A 15,728-nucleotide genomic window follows, 5' to 3' on the forward strand; every position below is an offset into this window, starting at 1 on the left:
AATTAAGACAACTAATTAATTAAGCCCATGATTGGTAATTGTAATAAAAGAAATACATATTTATTTATTAATGACTTTCAATTATATCCAAGTAGATCTAGTCCTTTGAAAAGTACCGTCAAGAAATGAATTAACCAGACATGCATACATTGTCCGACACTGCTTTCCCTTATTTCCACTCTAGACAACGAAGTGCCGCACACAAATGGAATAGTCCGGCGGAAAAGTTTAATACAGTTGTAGATAATATACAGATAAAGGAATAACAGAATCATAGGGAAGCCAACTTCTTAATGTTTTTTGGTAATAGTTTCGACTTTGATTGTAGAAAAACTATCTCACTGCAAATATTTTAGAATTGTGTCTCCCCTCTTAATCGCCGACAGAAATAAGTGAGTACAACCCGGCGCGTTTTGATTGGTTGCCCGCTAGTATATAAACTCGCCAATACACAAAATCGGCCTCTCAGTCTAACAAACTTGAAACGGGAGGGTATGCTTGTTTATATATCGATTTTGCATGATATATTAGTATGAAAACATGGAAGTAAAATGCTGACATCAACCTAGAATGGAATATACTAACATTTGAATACATAACTGAAGTGATTACTCATATGTATCAACGCATATATTGCTTACAAACATGCCAAAATTGCCTTCTTTCACACTTGTAATTGAGTTTGCAGTTGAAATGCAGATAATTTATATTATGTTTTATTATTATATGACTGCATATTCAGATGCTGTAAAGTTGTAGAAGTGTGTCGTGTATGCTTCAAATGAACGTATTATATTAACGTGTGGATATTGTTTATATTATTGTAGTAAAACACTTGATAATTTGATCAATAACCTCAGGCTTTTATTATAATTAGATTGGAGGCCAATGTGATTGCAATGTCATGCGTATCACAAATAAATTCCAGAATTAAGCATCAGCAACCGCTATGCCTGAGGTTTCGCCAGTAACAACCGCACAGACGGACGAACAGCCGAAAACGGACAATGGATTGTCACCTACTGTGCAGTCCTGTTCCCCTAAGAGGCCCCAATACAAGCGTTTGATTGACAGAATCAACAAACGAATAAACAAAGGAGCAAACTTCTTTTCTTTGGAGTTTTTCCCTGCTAGAACTGTGAATGGAGCCGTTAATTTACTTGCAAGGTAAGCAGTTTTATTTTCAAACAACGCATTACATGTTTGACGTGCACATTATTGTTGTTAAACTTGTAACGGAAAGAAACACTGCATGCTCCAGACGCATGCTCGCTATTTTTAGCTACTCCGCATGGGGCTATTTATAGATGGTGTAAAACCTGACCAATTGAACTACTTTCATTTTCACTTTTGGTTTGAGTTACCGTTATGTTATCAATATGTCGATAAGTACTCATACTGAAGTGATATTATATTAATCCGACTTACAAATAATTGACGTATCAAAATAAATAGCTGCCATAAATTAAGTACAAATGTATAGAATGAACACTTATGAAACACGTTAAAATATAGCTGTAAGAAATTAGTGTAATAGAATGTATCATCACTGCACATGTATTATGCAGGTTTGAGCGCATGGGAGCTGGCAAGCCTCTGTTCTGTGACATCACTTGGCATCCCGCAGGTGACCCAAGCAACACTAACAAGCCGACCAGTTCAACATGCATGGCATCAACGATGCTCAACTATTGCGGGCTGGAGACGATGCTCCACATCACATGCGCCGATCAAACCGAGGAGCAGATTAAAGCAAACCTGCATAAAGCCAAGGACCTTGGACTGCGCAATTTGCTGGCGCTCAGGGGAGGTAAATTATTGTTTGATTTCTTTTTGTTTGATTTTAAAGGGATTAGACACCAGATGGTCACATTATTTGCAAATATAGTACCTCCTTAAAACAAGCTTAAAATTGTCAATACGAGCTAGAATGTGGCCGATAATACATTATTTGACATGATTTATAAAATTAATGCAACAATCATGTCGTCTAACACGATGTCTCAGCTGAGTTTCCGTGTTCAAAAGTAGCGTGGAATTATTTTTCGGTACACCTTGCGAGTCATGTGATCGTCTCATACACTAGCTTGTCGACAAACTTATTAGCACACAACTTTTTTAGCATTAATAATCTCTTTTAAAACATTCCTTTGATAAATTTCATCACAAATGGTAATCTGTCGGTTCTGCATCTACGTTGATCCGCAGCAAATGTCCGCTTCCTTGCACTGTCCGTCCTTTTGGCAAGCCATGTTGTGTGTATATTTAGTAAAGTCATGTGATAAGTGTTGATAAATATACTGGCTTTTTTTTAAACTTAATGGTTAGATATATCCAGTACATTTTGAATTGGAAAAAAAAACATGCAGAGATAAAAATGGCATGACAGCAAGGTGGTACATCAGTATGAAAGATTTTATGCGTTGTACACAACAATATCACTTTTATATAAGTTTTTGACAATTTTCTCTTATTTTTGCAATTGAATCATCTGGTACCTAGTCCCTTTAGTGCTTTATCTATGTGCTATTTATGTAGATAGTTATTAATCACAAAATCAGTTCAATTTTACTATAACAATATATGTTAATGTATTATTTTACCATACAGCTTCATGGGAGATTTGCATGTACGAATGCTCAATAAGTATTGATATAACATAAACTTGGTTAACATTTACTTAATGTTTGTAGACCCACCAGATGGCAAGGAAAACTGGACATACCAAAAGGGAATGCTGAACTACGCCTCTGACCTTGTGCATCTCATCCGACAGGAGTTTGGGGACTACTTTGTCATCTGTGTGGCAGGTAAATTTAATTAAGTATTAATACTTTTATCCAAGCGTTGACTTTGTATGTGTTAAGTTTGTAATCCACCCTGTGGTCTGCATAAAATTAGGCAGCACAGTGCAAAAATGTTAGGGCTTTCAAATGTTCTTTTTTTGCGTCTGCCTTTGATTTTTATACAGCCCAAAAAGATTGTGTGTTCAAACCTTGTCCTACACACCCTGTATCATCCTTCACTGCAATAACTCTTTTCCTAACTGAACTCACTTGACAGTGATGAAGCTTGAATCAGGTGGAGAAAAAGATAAACATTAATTGTTGTAATGTTTGAAAGAGATTGCCAAATATAAAAAGAGAGTCCAGGAAAAGATATACATAAATTGTTGTAATGCTTGAAAGAGATTGCCAACTATTTTTTCTGCACTAATTTCATTCATATCTTGCATAGCATTTATAATGGAAAATTCTTTCTAATATATAGGAAGAAGTGAAAAAAAAACAGTGAAAAGTGTTCATGCTGATGAAGTAGTAGTTTAACACTCTTTCTGTACATTTTGTTTTCATTCAGGTTACCCCACTGGCCACCCAGAAAGTGAATCCTATGAAGAAGACCTACAAAGTCTTAAGAAGAAAGTTGATGCAGGAGCCGACTTTATCATCACTCAACTGTTTTTCAAGGCTGAGACCTTCATTAAGTTTTTCCATGACTGTCGAGCACTAGGGATCAACTGCCCTATTATTCCCGGAATACTCCCGATACAGGTATTGTTTGATATTTTGAAGAGATTCATGACTGAACATTTGTTTGGATAATCACACGCCAGTAAAACTATTTTGATCCCTTGGTAGTCCTTGAAATAATCTCTCTCAATAGAATAACAAGGACTATTATATATATATATATATATGCTTAATAATCGATGCATATTTTTCATCATCTATGTCGTCAACATTGTTGGTATTTTTCTGTTTTTTAACCAGATTTTCAACGAAAACCGGGTTATTAGAATGAGGTTGTCGTTGGGCGTACGGGCGGGCGTCAAACATTGGTTTCTGTTCAATAACTTTAGTTAGCAGTGATAGATATTGATGAAACTTGGTGTGTAGGTAGCTTATGGGAAGAGCTAGCTTGGGAATGCTTTTGAGGGGGGTGGGGCTAAGGTCAAGGTCACTGTTACTAAAAATAGAAAAATGGTTTCTGCTCAATAATTTTAGTTAGCATTGATAAGTATTGACGAAACTTGGTGTGTAAGTTGCTTATGTGAAGAGCTAGCTTGGGATTGCTTTTGAGTGGGGAGGGGCTAAGGTCGAGGTCACCATTACTTAAAATAGAAAAAATGGTCAAGGTCACTCTTACTTAAAATAGAAAAATGGTTTCTGCCCAATTACTTTAGTTAGCATTGACAGATATTGATGAAATTTGGTGTGTAGGTAGCTTATGTGAAGAGCTAGCTTGGGATTGCTTTTGAGTGGGGTGGGGCTAAGGTCAAGGTCGTCTGTTACTAAAAATAGAAAAATGGTTTCTGCCCAAGAACTTTAGTTAGGATTGATAGATATTGACGAAAGTTGGTGTGTAAGTAACTTATAGAAAAATGGTTTCTGCCCAATAACTTTAGATAGCATTGACCAATATTGATGAAACTTGGTGTGTAAGTTGCTTATGTGAAGAGCTAGCTTGGGATTGCTTTTGAGTGGAGAGGGGCTAAGGTCAAGGTCACTATTACTTAAAATAGAAAAATGGTCAAGGTCACTGTTACTTAAAATAGAAAAATGGTTTCTGCCCAATACCTTTAGTTAGCATTGACCGATATTGATGAAACTTGGTGTGTAGGTAGCTTATGTACAGAGCTAGCTTGGGATTGCTTTTGAGGGGGGTGGGACTAAGGTGAAGGTAGCCTGTTACTAAAATAGAAAAATGTTTTTCTGCCCAATAACATAAGTTAACATTGATAGATATTGATGAAACTTAGTGTATAGGTAGCTTATGTGAAGAGCTAGCTTGGAATTGCTTTTGAGTGGGGAGGGGCTAAGGTCAAGGTCAGTATTACTAAAAATAGAAAAATGGTTTCCGCCCAATAACTTTAGTTAGGATTGACAGATATTGATGAAACTTGGTGTGTAGGTAGCATGTGAAGAGCTAGCTTGGGATTGCTTTTGAGTGGGGAGGGGCTACGGTTAATGTCACTGTTACTTGAAATAGAAAAATGTTCTTTGCCAAATAACTTTTGAAAGCATTGATAGATATTGATTAAACTTGGTGTGTGGGTAGCTTATGTAAAGAGCTAGCTTGGGATTGCTTTTGAGGGGGGGTGGGGCTAAGGTCAAGGTCACTGTTACTATAAATTTAAAAATGGTGTCCGCCCAAGAACTTTAGTTAGCATTGATAGATATTGATAAAACTTGGTGTGTAGGTAGCTTATGTACAGAGCTAGCTTGGGATTGTTTTTGAGGGGTGTGGAGCTAAGGTCAAGGTCACTGTTACTAAAAATAGAAAAAATGGTTTCTGTCCAATAACTTTAGTTAGGATTGATAGATATTGACGAAATTTTGTGTGTAGGTACTAGTAGCTTATGTGAAGAGCAAGCTTGGAATTTCTTTTGAGGGGGGTGGGGTCAAGGTCAGTGTTACTAAAAATAGAAAAATGGTTTCTGCCCAATAACTTTAGTTAGCATTGATAGATATTGATGAAACTTAGAGCGAAGGTTGCTTATGTGAAGAGCTAGCTTGGGAGGTGGGGTCAAGGTCACTGTTCCTAAAAAATAGAAAAATGTTTTTCTGCCCAGCAACTTAGTTAGAATTGATGGATAGTGATGAATCTTACTGTAAATATAGCTTATATGAAGCTGCAGATTGAACTTGCTCATACAACAAATTAATTGGCTATAATTTCTGATTGCCCATAACAAAAACCTGGTTTCATCGCATTGCGGCGCTTCTAGTTTATTCAATTAAAGAAAGAAAAAATTGCTGTGTTTTAACAGTGTTTTCACAAACAGATATATTTTTAAAGAATTCTGCGTACAATAGTTTTATATATTAAAGTGTATGATGTCTATTTCTAGGCATATCAGTCCCTACGCCATATTGTAAAGCTGTCTCGCTTGGAGGTGCCCCAAGATGTAATTGATGACATCAACCCTATCAAAGACAATGATGAAGCTATCAGAAACTACGGAGTGGACCAGGCTGTGAATATGATTAAACAACTCTTTGAAAGTGGCGTCGTAAATGGCTTACACTTCTACACACTCAACAGAGAGGTTGCCACAATTGAAGTTCTGAAAAGACTAGGAATGTGGTGTGAGGATCCATGGAAACCGTTGCCGTGGAAACCATCAGCCAATCACAGCCGGAGGACAGAAGAAATTCGACCAATTTTCTGGCAGTGTAGACCGAAGAGTTATGTTCATAGGACGTCTAATTGGGATGAGTTTCCAAATGGTCGGTGGGGCAATTCATCTGCAGCAGCATTCGGTGATTTGAGTGACTACTATTTGTTTTATTTGAAGACAAAAGCATCGAAAGAAGACTTGTTAAAAATGTGGGGTGAAGAGTTGACCAGTGAATGTGACGTGTATGAAGTGTTTAAGAACTACATCACGAGAGAGACCAATAAACATGGGGTTAAGGTGATTGTTAATTCTGTACATTTGATATTGATAATCATTACCTATTGCAGATTCATTATGAAACCAGTAAAAAAAATGCCCTTTAATAGACTTTTTTATTGTAACAGAATAAGCTCATGTTCGAACACATTTGGAAACTCTTTCTTGTTCAATTAGTTGTAAAGCATTATGATAATTCTGGAAAACTATTTCTAAGCAAACTAACTTGTGTGCATTTTTGTGAAATGAAAGATTCTCTTGTTATTGGTTGTGTTGTCCTTTGTGGGCTCTGCTTAAAACGATTAAGAATCTAGGAAAATAGAAATGTATTACTCAGTCTCTACAGGTGTAGTACTTTTAATTTTAACATTCTTTGGGAGCTGGAAAAATAGTAGGGTAATCAGAAAGAATGAAAGATAAAATATCAATACAATTTAACTATATTCATATGTTTATATTCCTTTGTTGTCTAGGTTATGCAGGTGCCGTGGAACGATGATGAACTCTCGCCAGAGACGGACCTCATCTCACAGAAGCTTGCATCAATCAATGAGCGCGGGGTACTGACAATCAACTCGCAGCCTAACGTGAACGGTGCAACTTCATCCGACCCAAATGTTGGATGGGGAGCACCCAATGGCTACATCTATCAAAAGGTAATAATAAAACAATATGAACATTAAAATTAAAGTTATAATATTTGAGAAAAAAGAGTGAATTTTAGTTTTTTAAGTGGTAAGCCATGTAGTTATGGACTGGCCCCAATTTTGCGAAATATCTCAAGCGCTAGAGGTTAAAGTATCTTCCAATAATTTCATTAAACTTAATAAGCTTGAGCTTGATTTTTGAAACAAAGTGGAATTTAGTGTGATATTTAAATCTCAAAATTAAAAATTACATTATAATTATCAAAACTATTTACAAGGAGATTATAATTACCTACAATAACAAAAAAATGTATTGAATCCAAGTCCACACACATTTGCTGGTCCAGAGTCATCATATTCATAGAATGAATAGTAAATCTGTCCATAATGGTTTATCAGTTATGAATATTTCATATGAGGGTGGTTCGGTGTCATTTCATTTGTTTAGATAATGGTAATAAAATTTCCATGAATTGATATTTCAGGCATACTTGGAGTTCTTTACCAGCCGACAGAACATCAGGGCCCTGAAGAAGATCCTACCGGAATACCCATTGGTCAACTACCATATCATCAACCACAATGTGAGTTTTTATTATATACCCATCATAGATCAACACGCAAAACATATTGCAAAGCACGCTAGTCCGTATTCCACTCCAGTGCAATACGGCCGATTCCACTCTTATGACGTCACGTCATAACAAATATCGTTGCGCGATGTTAAAATGACCTCATAAAACAAAATAGTGCATCCTTAAAATGACATTTATTATGAAAAAATGTGGCTTTTAAGTGATCTAACCAGTAGTGTATATAATAAAAGGGTTATTAGTACTGCGTTTTTATCCGGAATGTTGTGGATTTTTGCAGATTTTGATTTCCGAATCTGCAAAAATCCACTCGAGTCGAATACAACCTCCCGGATCAAAATGCAGTACTAAAAACACTATTGTACCAATTACCAAGGTTGGCTTTATATGGTACGCACAGTCAGCTAGATAATACACAGAAAATTAATGAGCAGCAGAGTCAATGAAAATCTCTATACAAGTACTATGTGCATGATTTATTGGGATGTTTTTACTACCCGGTACTTTGAAATCCAGAATTCAATGTGTAAAATGATTGTTTCTCTTGAATGAGATAAGTCTGTAAGACTTGTAGTTTATACCTAAAAGATTGTAAACTTTGTTTCCAATTTCAAACCTGTCTGTAAGCAAATCTTAAAGGTTTTCTCCGTCAAGTAAAATAGATGGCCTTGAATGATCTTGACTTTAAACTAAATAAAAATATGCTAGAAATATATAGAAAGACATTCAATAGAAAACTTAGGATTAAAAAAAGAGTTGATTCTTATATTGGTGCATGTGTATCAACTGCGCCAGGGTTCGAATTTAACTTTGAGGAGCACTTGCAAAATTTTGCGAGTGCTTTTTGAGGCAACTCGCAAAATGAAAAATCAACTTGCAATTTTATTATTTTCTTTATAAACACAACTAAGACATATTATGAATATTAAAAGGATCCACTCTTAAAAGGACTCAACTACTATAAACTGTAGTTGGCTTAATGTAACGGGGGGGGGGGGGGGGGGGGAGTACAGATGACTCATCGGATGCTGGCCGCTTTTTGATAACAAAGCTGTCCAAAAATTAGACATGGTTCACTTTGAGGGGGTAATATTTACCCTCGCCATCCGGTAATTCCAATTCGGCGAGAACGCTACAGATTTCATTAACTGATTAAGTCTATAAGTATTAAAAACAATAACAGTATAAATTTAGAATAAATAAAAGCAACAGTAAATGTAGCGTGGATGCTTTGGACTATAAAATATATCGGAAGTCTATTCACTTTGACAGTTGAGGTTACACACCACCATTGTCATTTCCTCTATTATTCAATGTGAAATGATTAGTTTTAGACAACATTTAAAGGTATTTCGAGTGAATGCAGACTATGATAAACATATATATTCTTAAAGTTCAAGCTTTAAATTACCTTTTAAGCCAATAAAAAAGGGGGGTCAAGTTATTCCTAAGAAAAATCTCTTTACTTGAAAAACAAACTCTAAAAATTGCACAGTCCGCCATGACAGTTCTTCCAAAATGACCTTTCAACTATATGGCAGCAGTTTATGCTTAAATCTCTATTCTAAATGAAAAATCAAGCAAAAATAGATACTTAAGGTATAAAAGTTTCAGGAATAATGTTTTTTTCGATTTACAGTGTATTGACTATTGAGCATGTGAAAACATGTCTATCAGTCACAAAAACATTATATTTTTATTGAGAATTTCCCACACAACTGAAGTACATATGACGCAATGGTGATGTCATACCTATAACAAAACCCATCCCTGCATTTTTTATGAAAAAAACTTTTGATTAGTCCTTCATACATAAATACACCCAAAACTAGCTCAATCTGATAGTTGGAGTCAGGTTTTCCAGTTTCACTGCCTGTCACCCAAGTGCCTGTGTGTCTGTATTTTCAAAGGCGTTTTGGCCCAAAATACCATTCTTTGAGGTTTTTCAACTGAACCTGGACTCAAATGGAATTCTAAGCATCAAATGGGGGCAGTTCTACACATCTTTGCACACTTTTCAAGTTCTCGCAGTCAAATTATCCCCAAATTTAGATATTTTCAGTGCTCATAAGATTGCAGACGACTCAATTTAAAAAAAAAAATAGGCGAAAGTTGTGAAAACCAGGAAATATTTTGATCAACCGGACAAGATAAATGCATTTAATTGTGAAAAAATTCCAGAAATTAGTGAAATGCAATTACATTTCTTGCCAAAAATGGGGTTTACATATAGTGCGCGAAAGCGCTAAATTTAGCCAATGATTGAGCTAGGTGATTACGTCATGTCAACTCATTTATTTTCACTTTGTATTATGCACGACTCGGAGCATCCCCGGGAAAGATTCGAGATAAAACTCGGCCTTTTCCGTATTTGTTCTATTTTTGAAAACTTACTAGAGCATGACTCTGACTCATATTGTCGTCTCTTTAAGTGGTAGTGTAAACATGCGACTTATAAGTTGTTTGTAAACACTCAACTTCGTAGCAAAGTTAAGTTCATGTTTATTCTACTTTCATTTTTAACATTTTGTGGGCTAGAAAAAGCCACTCGCAAAATTTTGCGAGCTTGAATAAAAGTCACTCGCAATTTGCAAATGCCGCTCGCAATTTGCGAGTATGCGAGTCTAAATTCGAACCCTGTGCGCTGAGATGTAAGTATAATGCTTCATTAGATAAATAATTCTTCACAAGGATTTATTTCTGTAAAATGGTATTACCACATGCATAAAATTTTATTACCCATTGCAAGCAAATTTGAAATTCAATGTTTTAGGGTGAGGCAGACTACACAAACTGTGACCAGAATGAGCCGATCGCTGTGACATGGGGCGTGTTCCCTGGGAAGGAAATTATCCAGCCGACCGTTGTCGACCCCATTGCTTTTACAGTCTGGAAGGTACATGAACATGTTCGGCTAATAATAATATTTAATTGTTAGTTACGTAAGAATATATGGTATTAATACATTATATTTAGCTCTACTGGCCAAAGGCCAGAAGAGCTTATGCGATGGTAATGTGTACGTAGTATGTGCATCCATGCGTTCGTGCGTCTGTAAACAATTGCTTGTGAACACGATACAGTCTTCAGTTTTGATTATATCTCGATAAAACTTGTACAGTATCTAGATATCCATTAGAGCTTGGTTCCTTTCCAAAACCAGCCAGATCCGCCCATGCATGCCTAGATTATGGCCCTTGATAGTATAAAAAAATGCTATTGTGTAAACAATTGGTTGTGAACACGATACAGTCTTCAGTTTTGATTGTATCTCGATGAAACTTGTACAGTATTTAGATATCCATTAGAGCTCGGTTCCTTTGGAAAACCAGCCAGATCGGCCCATGCATGCCTAGATTATGGCCCTTGATAGTATAAAAAAATGCTATTGTGTAAACACTAGCTTGTGAACACAATACATTCTTCAGTTTTGACTGTATTTCGATGAAACTTGTACAGTATCTAGATATCCATTAGAGCTTGGTTCCTTTCCAAAACCAGCCAGAGCCGCCCATGCATGCCTAGATTATGGGCCTTGAAAGTATTAAAAAATCAGTTTGTCTGTAAACAATTGCTTGTGAACATGATACAGTCTTCAGTTTTGATTGTATCTCGATGAAACTTGTACAGTATTTAGATATCCATTAGAACTCGGTTCCTTTTGAAAACCAGCCAGCTCTGCCCATGCATGCCTGGATTATGGGTCTTGAAAGTATAAAAAATGCTATTTTAAGCTAAATCTTTTTTTAGCCAAGTCTACATGAGCGAAGTCTATTTTTAGCCAAGTTTACATGTAAAGTCACAATTGCTTGTGAAGGTTTGTTCAAATTATGCCCCTGGGGTCATTACTGCCCCCCCCCCCCACGGAGATTGTCCCGCAAGGGACCAGTGCGGCAAATGCAAACGACCTCGGCGACGTTGGCGGAGGCCCAGGGAAGAGTTCTCTTTTCTTTGTAAGGGACGTCTCCCCCCCCCCCCTTAAATTGGGAAATGTTAAAAACCTTTATGTCTGAAACCATTATGCAAATCCTTGCTATTTTGAACAAGGCTTTAGTGGTCCACTACCATGGTTGTTCAAATTATGCCCCTTGGGTCAAAACTGGCACTGCCCTGGGTGTCACTATTTTCCTAGAGACTTACTTAAGAAATATTTTCAAAATCTTCTTATTTCAAACTACAAGGCTCATACCTTTGATATTTGTTGTGGAGCATCATATGATGCAATTGAAAACATTTGAAATAATGCCTCTTGGGCAAAAGCTGGCTCCACCCCTTTTGATTTACTTATTAATGTTTAAAGCTACAGTAATGAAATTTTGACCATGAGAACAGTTTTGCAAACAAGCATTAATGTTGTCCTCGGATGTCCTTGACTTTGACCTTTGACCAAATTTTTTTTTTTTTTTTAAAGCTACAAAAATGAAATTTTGAAAGCAAATATTTTTTACCCTCAGATTACCTTTACTTGGCACATATTAAAATAGTTCATGCAACTAATCTGCTTACAACACTTCCTGTCCTCAGACGTTGAACATGCAGCGTTTTCAGCTAACCCAAACACTAAAAGTGAACTATATATGTGTTGCCTATTACTCAAACGTACCTGCTCTGGATTGAAAATGACCACAAGAGCCATGCCAGTAGAGCATAGGCCCTTTTGGGCCTCTTGTTCCTAATTATTCTCAGATCCCAGTAATAGACAATATAGTAAGATTAAATAAGAACAAACATTTTCATTTCAATTACTTATTGTTTGAAATAGTGTTTTCTAATGGGATGGCAATATTTTTCAATACTGCTGTTCGGTTGTTTTGGTAAATCAGCAATTAGCTGTTATTGATTTAAATCATAATCAGACATGTGAATGATTGAATCATTAGATTAAAACTGAGATTGAAAAGATATGCGTTTGTTTCGTCTCCTTTGGTAGAGTACTTCCCAAATGCACGAAAAAAATCTTTTTTTTTCTAAATTTTAAGACATTGGTCCCCTCTAATTGTGTGTCAAATTTCCTTTTCAATAAATGGTAAATGAGCTTGAAACGTTGATGCATTAATTTTCCAGATAAGAGTTTTCCCCAATAGACAAATATATGATTTCAAACACTAACCTTGTTTGTTTGTTTAACAAATTTCAGCCTATACTTTTATAGTTAAAAGTTTTTTTATAAATGATGTTACACTATCATTTCAAAATATTATACCTATTGTAGGACGAGGCGTTTGCCCTTTGGGAGCAAAGTTGGGGTACGCTGTACCCAGAGAAGAGCAAATCAAGGGAGATAATCAAGCATATCCATGACAACTACTCTCTAGTGAATCTTGTGGACCATGAATTCCCCAAGGAGACCTGCCTTTGGGAGATTATCGACCGAATGTTGGACCTAGCCGAGAAAAGTGGAAGTGATGAGGAAGACAATGTTGCCATGGATACAACAGAACAAAATGTTAGAATCGCTGTAGAAAATTAGGAACTTGGGGTGTGATATATTATTATAGTAAATGAGACATTCATTTGACTGGTATGAGAACTTTTTTAGATGAACATAAGTTTGCAAATTTGTCATAATAATATGATAAAATTAATTTGAGAATAAAGGATTGGATTTTTTGGTAAATGGTTTCTGCTTAAAGAAGAGTGTAAGCTTTGACTTTTACTTCCATATTTTGTATGTAGCTGAGCGATTTGAATTGCCATATGTATATAGCTTAGCGATTTGACTAGCCATAAAAACATTTCATTTGCATGTTTTCATTGTTTATGGACAGTTTTTAAAGATGAATACAGCATCTAATGCTATATTTGTGAATAAATCGCTTAAAGATAAGAGGATTTACTACATCAGTATTACCATGTTTTTTTATAATTTTACCTTAAAATAGTGTCAAAGACTTGGTGTGGGTTTTGTCCACTTTAAACTTGGTATACACATGTTGCCAGTGACAACATGTACATTAATAGAAAGGTGATTAACTCTGGCATTAATATTTGGTCAGTTATGTCCCTTGTTAGACTGAAAAAAACAAAACAAGAAAAGACTTTTGTTGGCTTTCACCCCAGGGCGCTCCTGTTGTTGACATCTGGTTGTTTTGTTGTTTGATGTTGATAGTCAAATAAAATGGCATACTTTTGAAAATGTTTGAAATTAATAGACATGAACTTCGATACATGTAAAACTTAAATTTCATACATATTTATCATTTTCATCTCCATTTAAAACACAGACAAATTGTTTTTATATATTGTTATGTTTTTAATGATTATTTTTACTGCCGCTAGACTTTGGATGAATTAAGTAGTATTTGTTGTAAGTTTATTACAAAATGAATGCTAATTGTTGAATTGCTTTTTGTTGATTTTTATTGTGAATTGCGAGATTATTACATAATTTGTTATTTTATTTTTGTAGAGTACTTTCCTTGTGAATTCTACAATAAAGACTACTCATGTAATGTTGTAACATGCCTGTTTTCAATGTATAATATTTCATATAGAGTGAATTGAATTTGATACCCTGAACCCAATCTCTGGAAAATTCTTAAGCTTAACAGGCTTAAGTAGCTTATTTCAATTCAACAAATCACATACGTGAATGTAATTTTGGTACCGGTAACTAAAATATGATTTATTGTGATAACCATAAAAGACATTCCTATCTAAAGTCTGATTACTCTTAATGAAGTTAATATTACGAGAAATAAAGACCAAGAAAAATAGTGAGATTAGCTTAACCCTGTTATAAGGGACTTCAAAAGTTTCGAGAAACTGGGGCCTGATTTTTAGTCTTTGTGCTAACATGGTAAGTAAAGCAAAGCCTGGCCTGTAACTAGTTAGACCATTGATCATGAAGCGACTTCTCGGAGCTTCCACGTTGATTCATTAACCTGATGCCATTGAAACACTGTTAAGATAGCTTAATGTTTGTAATTGACAGCAACTGTAAAAGGTATCACTTTAATGGAAGCAATTGAAAACAGACATGTTTTGATATTCAATATGTTCTCTTGAATTGATTCTCATATATTTACATTTTTTGTGTATTGTACTGTATAAAGATGAAATATACATTGTTCCCACTGGGCTGGGACACAATTTCCATGACATCATTTCTGAAGTGACGTTGCGTTCTCATACAAAAAAATACAAAATTGTCATTGTATATCCAACTTAGAGATATAGTGGACATATATTTTTGTATAAGTGTAAGATTAAACTATATTTCACCTTGTGAACACCAAAGTAAATATTTCAGTAATAATTTCAATATGATTGAACTATAGTTTTGGTGTTTCATGGCAATAGAATGGGAGATTACTTGAACAGGAACTTGTTGATGATGGTAATGATGACGTTCCTTTTCTGCAAAGATCTAAATTATCAAGTACCTTAATGACACACTTGATATTGACATGATTTTACATAGACATGAAGCTGCAATGGCTTCATGCTAATTTGACAACAAACATGTTGTTATGAACATCTTACGAAACTGTTGAGTGCATCAGTGCTTAAGGCTTTCATTGAAATTCTTGTGCTTATCTGACAACAAACATGTTGAACATTATGAACATCTTATCACTCATGGTGTTGTAGAATGTTGTTTAAGGCTTTCATTGAAATACAATGCTTCTCTTTCTATTTACGGTGTTCTATGTGTATTTTTTCTGGTTTGAATAAACAGAGACCTTTAAAATATTTGTGTCTTGTCTAATCACCCCACATTTATTTTTAGTGACAAGGAATGTTTCAAGTTGGAGAAAGGAATGTTTCAAGTTAGAGAAAGTGGGTTCTGTTCATGCAAAACTTGTACGCCATGAATTCTTATTTGAAAACCTTCAAAACGGAAGACATCAATGGTGAACTTTTGGTGTTAACTGCTGTGTGTCAACTGTAAACAAAAGATGTATGTCAAACATTATGCCCCCCCCCCCCCACTGAGCCCATGATAAGAATATTTGGACATTTGAATGAAATAATTTTTATGCATTGACAGAAATAACAGCTGATTTAAAATTGACATTGGATGCCTTTTAGGCAGTTTTAAGAGTAAAACCATTGAAAGTGTGAGGTAAGTAGGTAATTTTTTAATCA

The 15,728-nt window shown here is 35.4% G+C and overlaps 1 protein-coding gene across 1 annotated transcript; it reads left to right on the forward strand.

The window, feature by feature from the left end:
- Positions 1-474: 474 nt before the first annotated feature.
- LOC128203507 (methylenetetrahydrofolate reductase (NADPH)-like) lies at positions 475-15,332 on the forward strand. Its single transcript, XM_052904949.1, has 10 exons — positions 475-492; positions 929-1,167; positions 1,569-1,810; positions 2,694-2,810; positions 3,358-3,551; positions 5,852-6,418; positions 6,871-7,053; positions 7,530-7,628; positions 10,411-10,533; positions 12,850-15,332. The coding sequence occupies exons 2-10, from the start codon at positions 950-952 to the stop codon at positions 13,105-13,107; spliced, it is 2,001 nt and encodes a 666-aa protein (XP_052760909.1). The 5' UTR covers positions 475-492; positions 929-949; the 3' UTR covers positions 13,108-15,332.
- Positions 15,333-15,728: the final 396 nt, after the last annotated feature.

Source organism: Mya arenaria, chromosome 9, assembly GCF_026914265.1.
Source record: "Mya arenaria isolate MELC-2E11 chromosome 9, ASM2691426v1".
Lineage (NCBI taxonomy): Eukaryota > Metazoa > Mollusca > Bivalvia > Myida > Myidae > Mya > Mya arenaria.

What these genes read in the sequence shown, in the direction of transcription:
- LOC128203507 (XM_052904949.1), top strand. Translation starts at nt 950, where the DNA reads ATGCCTGAGGTTTCGCCAGTAACAACCGCACAGACGGACGAACAGCCG. An exon ending in GCCGTTAATTTACTTGCAAG is followed by an intron (nt 1,168 to 1,568) that starts GTAAGCAGTTTT and finishes TGTATTATGCAG; the next exon opens with GTTTGAGCGCATGGGAGCTG. An exon ending in CCAATAAACATGGGGTTAAG is followed by an intron (nt 6,419 to 6,870) that starts GTGATTGTTAAT and finishes TTTGTTGTCTAG; the next exon opens with GTTATGCAGGTGCCGTGGAA.